Genomic DNA, 13,975 nt, shown 5'->3' with positions numbered 1-13,975 from the left:
CAGTGTGCTGATAGTGCGCACAGCCTGACGATGATATGTAACCACCAAACAATATTAGGACAGCAATCAAAAGAAAATGAAACACCCCACATATACCCTGCCCCATCCCCTTATACCCCCCACCCGCCCCTCCCCAAAAGTATGCAATAGGCATGGTGACTTGAGAAAAATAACAGCATTTTCCTCCCATGGATAACACTACACTTTATAAGTGTTGGAACTGGGTCGCCAAGCAGACCTTTAACAATTATAACAATGGATGTGACCGCGCATTAGAGCTTTTGAGCAACTGGAAGCTGAATCAGTGACCAATCCAGGTCTAATACAATATCAAGGTAACGTAATACACCAGGCGCGTATTAAGCGCTGCAGATAGTAAGGAGTGTGTCAACCTTCCTGACAGTTCTTATATGTGGTGCGCCAGTGTCAGCAACGCCACAGATCTGACACTCATTCAACAATTTCAACATTTTCAAAATTTTCGCCATTTATAGTCTATACCTTAATTGTGAAGGAGCGTGGAGCAAAGGAATAATACTTGTTAGCCTACAAATAGTCAGGGAACTTAGGTGATCTGACTCGTTAAGTATTGTCTTTATGAATAACATGGCTACAACATGCAGACAACATGGTGGCAATCTCGCTATGCTGGCTGGCAACAAGCTAATAACAAGGTGTCTGTACGATATCAGCAAGGCACCAGTAGCATCATTTGTGGTCATCAAAATACTAACATCACATATTAATATCACATATTAACGTCACATTATTAGTGTCTCAATATTCCAGGCACAGGTATTTTCAGATAGGAAAGTAAGTCAAAGCAAAGCAAGGCAAAGGATACTCAATTTAGGACGGGTGCCGAAGCAGAAGTAGAAGCAGTCTCGGTGTTTGGCCCGTTGGTGTCCATGTCTTGTACGTCCTGACCGCCCAATAACTTTTTGAGTTTTAGTGGAACCGTGAATATCTGTGGAGATCCTTGTATTGTCATTCTGTACTTTGCTGGCCCAACGAATCCGTATTGGTATCCCTTTGATTTAGGCTGTGGACGGAGAGCAAGGAATGCCTTCCGAACTTCGACCGTTTCCTTGCTGTAGTCCTGCAAGATGTAGATTTTTGTATTTTTCCATAGTATGTGATTGCTTTTCCGAACAAATGCAAATATCTGCTCCACGTGTTGGTATCTCAATGGTTTGCAGACGATGGGCCTGGGGCCTTTTTGGTTTTTGGTGATCCTACCCGGTACTCAATGGGCCCTGTCGAACTCAAGCGGCTGGTGGAAGGTGATGTTGGTGGCCTGTGCGAACCACAACTCCAAAAACTGCACACAAGAGCTGTGAGACTCCTCAGATCTCTCCGGTATTCCGAAAATGCGGAGGTTCCCCCTCCGTTTTCTATCCTCCAACTCGGACAGTCTCTTTGTAGTTTGATCTGAGGCTATGGACAGGCGTTTGAGAGCTCCCAGGTTGTGGTTTGAACATCCTCCTGTTGGCTGATCCTAGACTCCGTCTCGGTAAGCCTTGCATTGGTGTCCAGTATGTACTGCCTGATGGCTACAACCTCTTCCTTAGTTGACTTGGCTAGGTCCCTTACTTCTTCCAATCTGCTCAATATGATATCTATAGCATCACCCTTTTCCTGTCTGCCTTTAACTGGGCTCGGTTGTTCAGCCTTGAGCCTCTTTAGGTTCTTTTTATGTTCCTTATCCCCCATAGTGATACTTCGTAGGATGTAGGGGTTGTGTACTCGTTAAAGGTTAGGCCCTGGGGAGCAAGGGCATGCAAGTCGTGCAGGTCTGAAGATGGTGCCGGTCGTGATAGTGGATATTGTTCATGCGTAATATGGCCAGGAGCAAGGATCGCTTCTCGTTAGTGCGTCGAAGTAATAGTTGCCATGCCCCGCAGTTTACAAGCAGTGAAGCAGAATCATGCAAGTGTGTAGATGGCGCGGTGTTGCGTGGATGGCTTTGTAACTGCGATTGCTGCCCTTGATTAGCACTCCTCAGCTGCCCCAGTCAGTTGCTTTGTCGCATTAGACTTCCATCGCTCGAATCAATGGTATGCACTTCTCTGACCCTTATACCTTCTCTGTCTGAGCGTTGCGCCACGTACCTCGCGCTCCAAACTCTGTTGGGGTTCTGTACTGCTCTATAGTCTGTACTCTGCACTACTTTGTTGGGAGAACACGCCAATGTGGCATCCTTTTCAGGTTCTCAAGCACAGCAGATTGTGTTTTCTATGTGAGACCATTCTAACCTCCGTGTTTTGAGCACTATAGCCCTTGTTCTCTATGCGGACCCGCTCTGTTATTGTGGTGGAGCAGTACTAGGGCAAGCGCTGGCCATAGGAGCATAAGAGGATTATTATTACCCATCCAGCTCTCAGTTTTCATTTCTTGGTTTGTTGTTTGGGCAAAGGGGAGAGCGCGCGCCCGCCATTTTAGTAGACCAGCTCTCCGTATGTGTAGTCGAGTGAACCACAGGGTCGACAAAGATAGTGCTGCATCCTCATTAAAAGCGTTTAAGCGTTCAGGTGCTTGGCTTCTTAAATAATGCTCAGCTTTGTTGCCGATCCGCTGTTCGCCTCATATTGCCCGCATCTCTATGACAATTACTTGCGTCCGCCATTTTGTATGCGCTCCATGTCGATCGTGGAAACGGGACCTAATACCGGTGCACAGCGCTTAGGGTGGACAGACTGTACTCACTCGGGTGGCCAGAAGAGTCAGAGGTGAGTCCGGTGCAAGACTCGATTCGAATGCAGGCTGCTCCACTGTCTCGACAGGCGCCGCTGGTTGTCCGCTCTTTTCCGATGTCGGACACGGTTAGGTCAGGGGTTCCGCATGTTGAATGACTTCTGGTTCGACTACGAACTTGCGAGACCACTCTGTGTGTTCCCCTTGCTTTCCGAAACACAGATCTGCTGCTAGCGCCGACTTTCGTCCAGTGTAAGGGGTTCCAATCTCGTGTTTCGTCTACACCACGGGAGGAACAACGCGCTATGCCGCCATTTCTCTCGGCGTCCAAACCACGCCCCCCTGGCACAAGGAAATTGTATCACATTTCTCCACACCTGAAAAATGCTGAACTGGCTTCCCCTCGAGGCCAGAATACAGCTTAAGCTGGCATGCATCACGCACAAGGCCTTATACTCGAACTCCCCTGCATATCTGGCACAGTAACTTGTGTTATCTGGAGGAATCAGAAACTCACGGTCCACCAGAGACCGCCTACTCCGGCCCGCAAACACTCCGAAAAAAAAACGTATATTCGGGCGTTCGCTGGGGCTGCGCCAAGAATATGGAACTTCTTCCCACCCGCCATCAGAAAAATCCCCTCTGTTGCACGTTTCAAAAAGGAGGCCAAATCCTTCCTCATGAGTAAATTACTCGTCTAAACCCTGTCCCACAACCCCAACAGAGACTATTGCCTCCTTCCGTCGACCTTTCGCCCCACCAAGAAACCCGGGCCTATCTTCAGCAACTATAATGTTAACTATACCTTGTATCCTTCCTTCCCTCCCGTGTCCTCAGCAACTGTAATGCTACTTGTACCTTGTGTTCCTTCCATCCCCCTTGTACTCCCATGATTCCATGTCTTTTGTACAACTCTTTGACTATGTAAAGCGCTCTGATACCCTAACGGGTCAAGTTTGCGCGCTATGAACACAAAATAAATAAATAGGTAATGTTAACAGGAGTTGGGGAGGTTATCAAACTGGGGCAAGTATGCTATTCATTTAGATATCTTGTATTTATAGCAGTGGCAGTAGCACGATTATGTGTGGCTTCAATATGGCTCCAGCCGGACGCCCCATTGTTTGAGATATGGTGGTCCAAGTTTTATACATTTTTAAATTTGGAATATAGTTTGTACCGTTTGAAATCATTGAAGAGGAAAAAATTGAGGGCTCAGATATGGGGACCAATGATAGAACATGTGGAGATGACTGGTTAATCTAAATTAAATATATATTTATGATGTTTTATGTAAGTGACTTTTTTTTTATTGAGCAAGATTGATTTATATGCTATGAATTGAATAAAATTAATAAATAAAAAAAAAGAAATGTAGAATTTGGCAAATAGCCCTTATGCTCTGGATGCTTTGAGAAGTGGGAGCTTTGCCCTCTATGAGTTTGTATTCAGAAGCCATTTGGCGATTTCACATTTTTTGGGGAAGTACAGGGAAGAAAAGGGTGGTACAAGAAAGATCCCTCAAAAACAGCAGCAGCAAACAATCTGTTATGAGAATCGGATTTTTCATTTTACGAATGCAAAGATTACTTATCGATGCCCTGCCACTCATTTCTAAACAACAGCATTGTAAAAATATCAAATGCTCTTACTGTGGCGCTTCCTTGCTTGCGCTTTGCCGTCTTCTTTTGTTGCTCCTAGACAGCCCACTAGTTCTTGAACAGATATGGATTTATCACTGTTCACATCACAGTATTCCACGAATTTCTTCACACACTTCTTTGGCTTTGATTTCTTTCTCAATAATCTTTTGAATGGCTTAATTTCTCTTTTGCCAATATCGCCATTTGAATTTTTATCAAGTTGCTTAAAGTACCAGTGGACCACCCGCTCCTCGAGGGTGTGGCTGGGGTCAGGCTCTGAAAGTCTATAGAAAGAAATAAACACAATTTGTTTTAACACACAGAGTTTGAGACCACTTTGTTTTAACTAGATATCCCTCTGTAGACTTCAGTAAAGCATAATTTGTAAACTTGTATTAAAAACTCAAAATTGTTTATCTTTCGGAAAAAGAGGCCAGCATGTATTTTGTGACTTGGGGCCTGATTACGAGTACAGCAGTCCATAGGAGTATTAAGAGTGTGGCGGTCGGACCGCAAGGAGACTGCCAGCTCCGCCGGGATCAAGGATCTCGCTGGGCCGGCGGTCTGCAACCAACACGAATATGCTTGCGGTACCGCTCCCGGCACCACCAAGCACATTTTGAGTTGCTTTTTTGTCGCCCTTTTCTTGGAGGTGAGCCCGCCATGAAAAAGGGTGGCGGAGAGGCATCCAAGGGGCCCTAACAGGGCCTACTGCCGGTTTTGGGCCTGGTGGTGCATGCAGGCTGTGACTTGTGACCCCTTGTAATTGCACTCCAGTTCCCGCATGGTGCGGCATGCATGGCACACCATGCAGGAACATGCTGCATGATAGGCTCTCTTATGAGCCTTACAGCCCACCGCCATGAAATCTTAGCAACACTGCCTGCCTGATCCGGATTACACTTGCAATCCAGAGGGCGAGCACACCCCAGCTTTGACGCGGTGACAGCACTGCTGGAGGACTGCCAAAGTAAATTTCCGGCATATTAATTCATGTTGCTTCATGAGGGTCAAATAGTATTTATTTGACACTTTCAAAATGAGAATCTCTTTGTTGATACAGTCAATGCACACAAATAGAACAATGTCCAAAACCATTTCAAATAGAACAACACAACATGGAAAAATATTTAAAATATATGATTCCAAACGTAACATTTCTTTTTTTTACAAACAATCAAAATTGGCATATTACTAAATAATGAAAGAAAATCATCAAAAACTTATGTTACTTACTACTCCTCAAGTGCAACAATATCTAAAAACAAATAGTCAAAAGATCATAAAAAAGATCGGGAGACGCTTCGCACAGCAGCGGGGGCATCTTTTGAAACTACCTGTCCAAGGAGTCAGCGGGACCACGAGGGCGTGCTTCAGCCCCTCCCTCACCATCAGCCGCCCATTTGTACCAGCTCACGCCTCCCGCTTCGCGGGAGACGCTTCGCACAGCAACGGAGGCATCTTTTGAAACTTCCCGTCCCAGGAGTTAGCGGGACCACAAGGGCCTGCTTCAGCCCCTCCCTCACCACCGGCAGCCCATTTGTAGCAGCTCGTGCTCCCGCTTCGCGAAAGACGCTTCGCACAGCAGCGGGGGCATCTTTGAAACTACCTGTCTCAGGAGTCAGCGGGACCACAAGGGCGTGCTTCAGCCCCTCCCTCACCACCGGCAGCCCATTTGTAGTAGCTCGCGCCTCCCGCTTCGCGGGAGATGCTTTGCACAGCAGCGGGGCCATCTTTTGAAACTACCTGACCCAGGAGTCAGCGGGACCACGAGGGCGTGCTTCAGCCCCTCCCTCACCACAGGCAGCCCATTTAAAGCAGCTTGCGCCTCCCGCTTCGTGGGAGATGCTTCACACAGCAGCGGGGACATCTTTTGAAACTACCTGTCCCAGGAGTCAGCGGGACCACGAGGGTGTGCTTCAGCCCCTCCCTCACCACCGGCAGACCTTCTGTAGCAGCTCGCGCCTCCCACTTTGCGGGAGACGCTTCGCACATCAGCGGGGGCATCTTTTGAAACTACCTGTCCCACGTGTCAGCGGGACCACGAGGGAGTGCGTCAGCCCCTCCCTCACCACCGGCAGCCCATTTGTAGCAGCTCGTGCTTCCCGCTACGTGGGACGCGTGCGGGCGTGTGCCGGGCGAAGCCAGGGCCAAGGGCGGGTCCGTCATAGACAGGAAAAGGCAGGGCAGGGCCACCCTTCTTTCAACAACCGACATCTACCAGATAGAAAGTACTGTACTGAATTTATACCATAATCAAAAGGTACCTTTTCTTGTCCAGAGTTCTAAATCAATAAAGGTGGACTGTTGACTGTGTAACATTGTTAGAATGGGCAAAAGGAAAGCCATGGAAGGGGCAGGGGGGACCACGGGACTGAATACAGTCCAGGGAAACGGGAAAGTGAAGAAGGACAGGAAAAGTAACAAGAAATTGACCAATACTTCTGTTTTGAATCGGATTGAGTCACTTGTTGACGCATACGAAAACATATTAGTGGCAGATCCTCCCCTGAACATAGATTCCACCAATGTTCAGATTGCTGAAACTGGTAATCGATCCCAACCGTTACACATACCCCAGATGTTTTATAAACCATCTGGCTTGAATCCACCCACCAGCAAAGATGAGGCACCATTAGGGCAGCATAGCCCAGAAGTCGTTATTCTCCTGCCCCCATTGTCACCGGCACATCCCGGGCAGAGGCACTTGGAGCCTACTGTCATAGTTTGCTCCAATCGCTTCTCTGCCCTGGCCGATGAGTTAGCCTCCCCTGCCAACCCATTTACCCAGGCGCCGTTGGACTCCCAAACTGAACATCAGATGGAGGGCGAAGTAGTACATAGCACAGACACCTTGAATCTAGTGTCAGTTGTAAACTCTCTAAGAGCTGCAGTTAGTGATTTAAAATCTTTTGTCCAAGATTTAGCAGCCCCCATTAAAAGTTTAATCGGGCTCCACTCGTCATGCAAACTACCAGAAATCTCTCAGCTTCTGAAACCTTCGTCAAAAGCTATCAAGAATGCAGGGAGAATGGCCCCTATACCTACACCAAAGCAATCAACACCTACTCCTGCATTGCTCCAATCGCCTGTGCCTACTAAGACATATTCTAAGGCACACCTCATGAACCAAATCCCAGGTCACTTTCGAACTAGTGCCCCTGATAGGACCAACTGCACTGACTCCAACACCTCTTCAGCTAAGTTACACCTGTGCACAGCTACAGCCCTCTGTTCACAGGCTCCTGAGTATCCTTCCTTTCCCGAAAAGCATACAGGTGAACGTCCCTAAATATGCGGGCTATGAACAGGGCGAATCACTAACCAACAATGCCATACATTGGATTCGACACACTAGAGGGTGCCGCTCAGTAATAAGAGAAGATATCATCAAGACTAGGAGGCACTCTTTTCATGGCCAACCTTTAGATACAATTGAGCTCACATTGACCACTCCCCATTTGGCCTGAGGGCTTATTAACATTAGATTATAGGACCTGCCCACATGGCTCTTCGGGTATACAGATCAGACGTTTTCTATCAGTCGATACCGCAAGAGCCAGGGATAATATTTTTGAGCAAAGACCATCTAAGGGGTCTCAACTAAATGACATTGATTGGCTGGCAAAAAACGTGCAAGATTGCACTGAATATTCCCAAGAATACGGACATGTTCCTGAGAGTACGGATTCTGTTGTTCCACCTAGTATACACGACCAGGAATCGTCACCCCTATCAGGCTCATTGAGCATACTCCAAAGTGCATATGCCATTAGGACTGTAGACATAAGTTCAAGCCCATTAATAGCTACGAGCCAAATAGCTGCATTTCACCATATGCAGGACCAACCAATATGTGAATTAGAGTATGCTAGGGATTATGCTTTTAACCTTAAGATTCTTTCTTGGAATATAGCGGGTCTTCCTAAAAAGCTCCTTTTGCCCGACTGGAACAATTTTGTTGAGGGCCATACCATTTGTATTTTCCAAGAGACATGGAGCATGGTGCCCCTCCATAAAGTGGCCTACATCTCTTACTGTATTCCAGCAATATCGTTAGGAAAGGGGCGCCCCTCTGCGGGACTTCTAATATGGGTCAGTATCTCACTGGACTGTACAATTATCCAGCACCAATGTACTTCTCCCGATCTCTTAAGGCTTACTCTTAGGGGAAATAATGGGGGAAGAACCTTAGAGATCTTTAATATCTATGTTAGAGGAACCAAAGGTGGTGTTCAATCCCCCATAGTCCCATGCTTGGAAGCTGAACTTTCTAGCTGTTCTTCTGACTCTTATTTTTAGGTAGCAGGAGATTTTAATTGCACTTTCGAGCCTCTTGCTGCCGAAGACATGCTGGGTATTGAAGATGATGATGCGAAGTGGGGTATCCCCCCACTTAGCATACCACCAGTCAAAAGATGGACCCAACTAGCCATTAAGCTGAACTCCCTATTTTTAGAGTTTGGGCTGAGAGCGACCAATGGTAGGTCCCTATCAGATTTAGCAGGGGCACATACTTACAATCGGGTGGGCTGCTCCTCTCGCATTGATTATATCTTGTTAGATTGTAATCTTTGGAGTCACTTAATCGACATGGTGATAACACCGACTGTTGACAGTGACCACAACTCACTGTCCCTAATCTTATAGACCCCGTGGTTTCATATTTTGGAAACACAGACACGAGTGATCCCATGTTCACAAGAGAAGTATTCCCCTCGAATTGTGGAAGATTCCTAAAATGGCACAGAGTCACCTTAGATGAAGCAAAATTATGTGGCATAAGACAGACTCTGGCAGAGGCAGCAACTGAGATGCAAGTGGCCCTTGCCAAACTGGATGGTACTCTCAAGATACCTTTAATTTCCGAAAAAAACATTAGCACGTTGGGAACTTTCTTTCACACGTCCTCTGGATGTGGGCATCCCACTAGGAGAAGGAAGTCTAGCAACACATGGTACGTGATGTCGGCCCTGATTATGGCTGTTAAAAGCAAGTCACCTTTTAGGATCCAAACAGCAAGAAGGGAATATAAGCTGGTAGTGTCCAAAGCCAAGAAAGAGTGGGAGGAAAAACACACTGACAAGCCCTGAAGATAGCCAGTATGGAATGGGACGCTAACCACTTTTTGAACCTGGTCAGGAGAAAAACCTGACCCGATTACGAACTAATCACCAATAGCGTCTCATGTAAAACTTGGTACGACCACTTAATGAATCTTTATTCCGAGACAGAGGAAAACCCTTGTGAAGGCCGACCCATTGACCCTAACATGGGCTCTGGTGCCTCCAACAGTGATCCCTTCTTGGAGTCGGAGGTGGAAACTGCCCTCCAAAGAATAGTTCCAACAAACGCAGCAGGCCCTGAATGGTCTCCCTGGAGACCTCCTACAGGCTGAACCTGTAGGGTGGACAAAGATCATTACAACTCTAATTAATGCCATTAATAACAGCTGTTCCATCCCCGACTCCTGGAAGGGGGCCGTGGTTGTACCTATTTTCAAAAGGGGAGCCAGGGACGACCCGGCCAACTACCGACCAATCAGTCTGATAGATTCCATCCAAAAGGTAGTTGGTCAGGTGGTGCTAGAGAGGATCTTGACAAGGGCTGATGAGTACGAAGTCCTCTCCGATTATCAGGCAGGATTCAGGGCAGGTACTGGGACGAATATACAGACGTTCAGGTTACTCCTCCTCTATTGGAAGGTGGTCCAGATACGCAAAGGCAGTCTTTATCTCGCTTTTATCGACTTGAAGACTGCCTTTGACCTCGTCCCTCGCAAGAGCCTGTGGCAAGTGCTGGCAGAGCAAGGGGTCCCAAAGAACATCGTAGACATAGCAATACGCCTTCACAATGGCAATTATGCCCAAGTGAGATGGGGCTCCTAGGGACAGAAAACCTCCCGAATTCCAGTGAACAGGGGTGTCCGCCAGGGCTGCGTATTAGCTCCCACCCTATTCTCATTGTATGTGAATGGGATGGTTGAGTTCTTGCTAAGAACACCATCTGATGCCCCGCCCTGGCGGTCTAAAGGATTCCTACACTCCTAATCGCTGACAACACCCTCCTCATCTCAAAGACCCCGAAGGGCCCGCAGACCGTTTTGGATGGTTTTCAATTATTTTGTACCTCATGAGGGCTGGTTATTAATACCTCAAAAACAAAGTTTCTAACACTGAATCCATCAAGGTCATTTAGGGACCCTCCATCACTGAATGGAGTCTTACTAGAGTGGGTTACCACATTCGATTATTTAGGTATCCGCATTGGTGATTCAATGCTCTGGAGGTCCCACACTCAAAAGATGCTCTTGAACCACAAAAGGGTTGTGGGGGCAACATTGAAAGAACACCGCTCTTCATCGACCAGACCAATTGCCCCCGCACTTACGATATATGCAGCCAGAGCAGTTAGCTCGGCCTTCTATGGTGCCGAACCGTGGGGCTTTACTAATGTAGACGAAATTTACAGATCAGAAAATAAATTTCTGAAATATCTGATGATGCTTCCCCAAATAACTCCAACCAAGCCCCTATTGCATGATCTAGGTCGCCACCCGTTCAGAGACATTGCCAGACAATGCCCCCTTTTGCTGTGGGCCAGACTGTGACGGACACCAGAACTATCAAAATACGCAGCAGGGCTAAGCGAGATAATGGATCTGCACGGGTGGCACAGGATCGGCTGGTTAAAAGATGTTAAAAAACTTTTGTTTGATCTTGACCTTAGAGAGGCTTGGGAAAGTAGAACCTCCCTGCCCAAGGCAGAACTAAAGAAGGCGTATTGGTTGTGGGTTAGTAAGAATGACCTCCTTAATTCCAATGTTGGCAGACTGACAGAGGAGTTTATGCAGCACAAGCACTCCACCAGCCTAGATCCCTATCTAGACATCATACAGAAACCTTACGATAGGGCTCTGTATTTTCAGTTCAGGGTAGGTTCACTGGCCACACGAGAACACATGGCAAAATGGAGGCCTCCTTATCAGACACCGGCTTGCTGCCTAAGCTGTGAGGCCATTCTCGAGACAATTCCACATATCATGTTTGTATGCCCAGCTTACAAAGTACCGAGAGAACGATGGCTGAAACCAATTTGTAATCGCCTGGGCACTCGTAGCCATCATGCTGCTTTGCGCATCTTGAGGACTGATGCACAGGAACTTAATGTTTGTGGATTGGCAAAATTCTTCAGATGGGTGTGGATAATCAGATCAAGATATTTGAATGTTAATTTTTAATCTGCCCTGATACTATCTGTTTGCTGTTTTTACATTTTAGTATGGTTTTTACACTGAATAGTTATTTTTATTTACTTATTTTTGAATGAATTTTTGAGATCATCAAATATGGCATCTAATTAGTATTTTATTCCATTTATATAAATGTATGTGTAATTTGCAGTTTTTAAGATATGCATTATCGAAATAAAGCTATTTTGACTGACTTGACTGACATAAAAAAGATCCTAATGTGATTCATAGAGAATTCGTAGTTCTGGTGCTACACAAAATTGAAGAAACAAACACCCATGAAAGTGCAACTTGGTACAGACATGAGAGTTGCAAAAATAGTAGTTACTGGAAAATATTATGTAGCAGACTCACAAAAAAGAAAACCTGACTCCTGGTGTGTGGTTTTCAGTCATTTAGAAAAATAATATCACCAAAATCTGTGAATTAAAGATGACACCATCCGTAATAGTACCTAAACTTTTTCACAGATAGTTCACAAGCAACAGTACCATACTCCAATTAAAAAATAAATGTTCAATCTGGGGGCAAGTAAAGAAAAGATAAAAACCAGTTAAAAGTAAACCTCCACAGCCTGACACATTTCTACCTATACAAAACATGATATAAGTGTACAGCATACCTCTTGAATAATCACTTGCTAAGTAACATCTAAAAGTGAATGTGCTATTTCAATTATGCAAATACACGGATGATGTACATACAAATCTAAAGTAGTAGTAGTAGTAAGGCTTTACTTCGATATAAAAAATATCTTAAAAGCACCAACATTAAAATTTTACCATTAAAAACACAGCTTGGGACTCTTGAACTCCACTGAATTAAAACAAGCTTTCGCAAATCACTCTTAGAGACAAATTTACACATTGCAGTACATTAATAGTTCCCAAGAACAATTATACATTAAAAACTTTAAAATAAGGATTAAACATTTTCTTTCAGCCTTTTTGCTCTAATCGTCCAAGCCCACCTTAAGTATTTGGCCAGGCCAGTGACACACAAAGGACTAGAGTTCGATGAGAGGATACGTAGTGCTACAACATAGTCTCTAGGACCCAGTGCTTTGCACAACGGTTTGAGCCAGTAACCCCTTGGAACTCTGTAGGCCGGACAAGCAAACAAGAAGTGTGCCATAGACTCTACTCCTAGTGTGCAATAAGGGCAAGCAGATGACATTTGGAATTGGGTTTTCCAGCGTGCAGTAAATTCCCTTATAGGTAGGGGACCAATCCTAAATTTAAAGTACAGTGCCCTGTCTAGGGGTTTATAAATGATATCTAAGTATGGCTCGGTAGACATAACGTCCTTCATCATTAAGAACCTATTTGTTACGCTTCCCAACTTAGGGTCACGATTGCGCTTCCTTGAAACCCAATTCCAATAAAGGTTCTTTATTACTGATTTTGGTGGGGCTGATCTATTCTCCCATGACTCACTAAGCCCTAGGTCAAATAGTAGGGACTTAACGTCTTGGAGCCATTTAATTTTTTGCCAGCCCATAGTAGACATCACCTCTGCCAAGCCTTCTACATATTTGGCCAGCTCTGGGACCCGCCACAACCGCGCCCACAATAGAAGTGGGTGAAGTTTTGCCAGGTCACTAATTGCATGGCACCCAAGATCCAGCAATAAAGGCACCATAGGCGTGCTCTGCGGGAGTGCCATTAATTCCCTTGGGAATCTATTTTCAGATTTGGCCAGATGCTCAGTATTGCTGGAGCCCCAGAGTTCTGCTCCATAAAGGGCTGCGCTTACCCCCCTGGCCCTGTATTTGTCAACTACTGGACCAATAGGTCTAATGGATGTAGAGCGCTGTTCCTTTAACAAGGCCCCCGTAACCCTCTTGTGGCCCAATAGCATCTTCTGTACATGAGAGTTACACTTCATGGAATCCGAAAGTTGAATGCCAAGATAATCGAATTCCATGACCCTCTTGAGAGGCTCAAGATTTAAGACAGGGGGTCTACCCAGCTTTCTTGGCGGGTTCAATACCAGCTATTTAGTCTTGCTGGTGTTTATCACAAGCCCCCTCGATGCACAAAAGATCTGGAAGCTATCAAGGAGATTCTGGAACTCAACTGGGGATTTAGAGAGGAGAAGAGTATCATTGGTGAACAGGAGGGTTGGAATACGCTCGCCCGCCAGGGATGGTGCGTCAGACTGGATCTTCATTAAGTGCTTCACCACTCCGTTCACATAAAGTGAAAACAGAGTGGTGGCAAGGACGCATCCCTGGCGGACGCCCCTGTCCACCAGGATTCTTCTGGTCTTTTGCTCCTGGGTACCCCACCTTACTTGGGCAAAGTTGCCATCGTGGAGCCGCACCAGCAAAGACAGGATGTATGCTGGAATTCCCATTTCAGATAGCACTCCCCAGAGACGAGCA

The 13,975-nt window shown here is 46.0% G+C and overlaps 1 protein-coding gene across 3 annotated transcripts in view; it reads right to left on the bottom strand.

Moving 5' to 3' along the window:
* The window catches only part of SMOC2 (SPARC related modular calcium binding 2), a 1,727,408-nt gene that overhangs the window by 175,635 nt on the left and 1,537,798 nt on the right, over nucleotides 1-13,975 (bottom strand). For all 3 annotated transcript variants that reach the window (XM_086927096.1, XM_086927097.1, XM_086927098.1), the window contains one exon: nucleotides 4,347-4,621. In XM_086927096.1, coding sequence (XP_086783222.1) covers nucleotides 4,347-4,621 — 275 coding nt within the window. The remainder of the gene's footprint in view (nucleotides 1-4,346; nucleotides 4,622-13,975) is intronic.

Source organism: Lissotriton vulgaris, chromosome 6 (assembly GCF_964263255.1).
Source record: "Lissotriton vulgaris chromosome 6, aLisVul1.2, whole genome shotgun sequence".
NCBI lineage: Eukaryota > Metazoa > Chordata > Amphibia > Caudata > Salamandridae > Lissotriton > Lissotriton vulgaris.
This window is presented reverse-complemented; position numbering and strand designations above follow the sequence as displayed.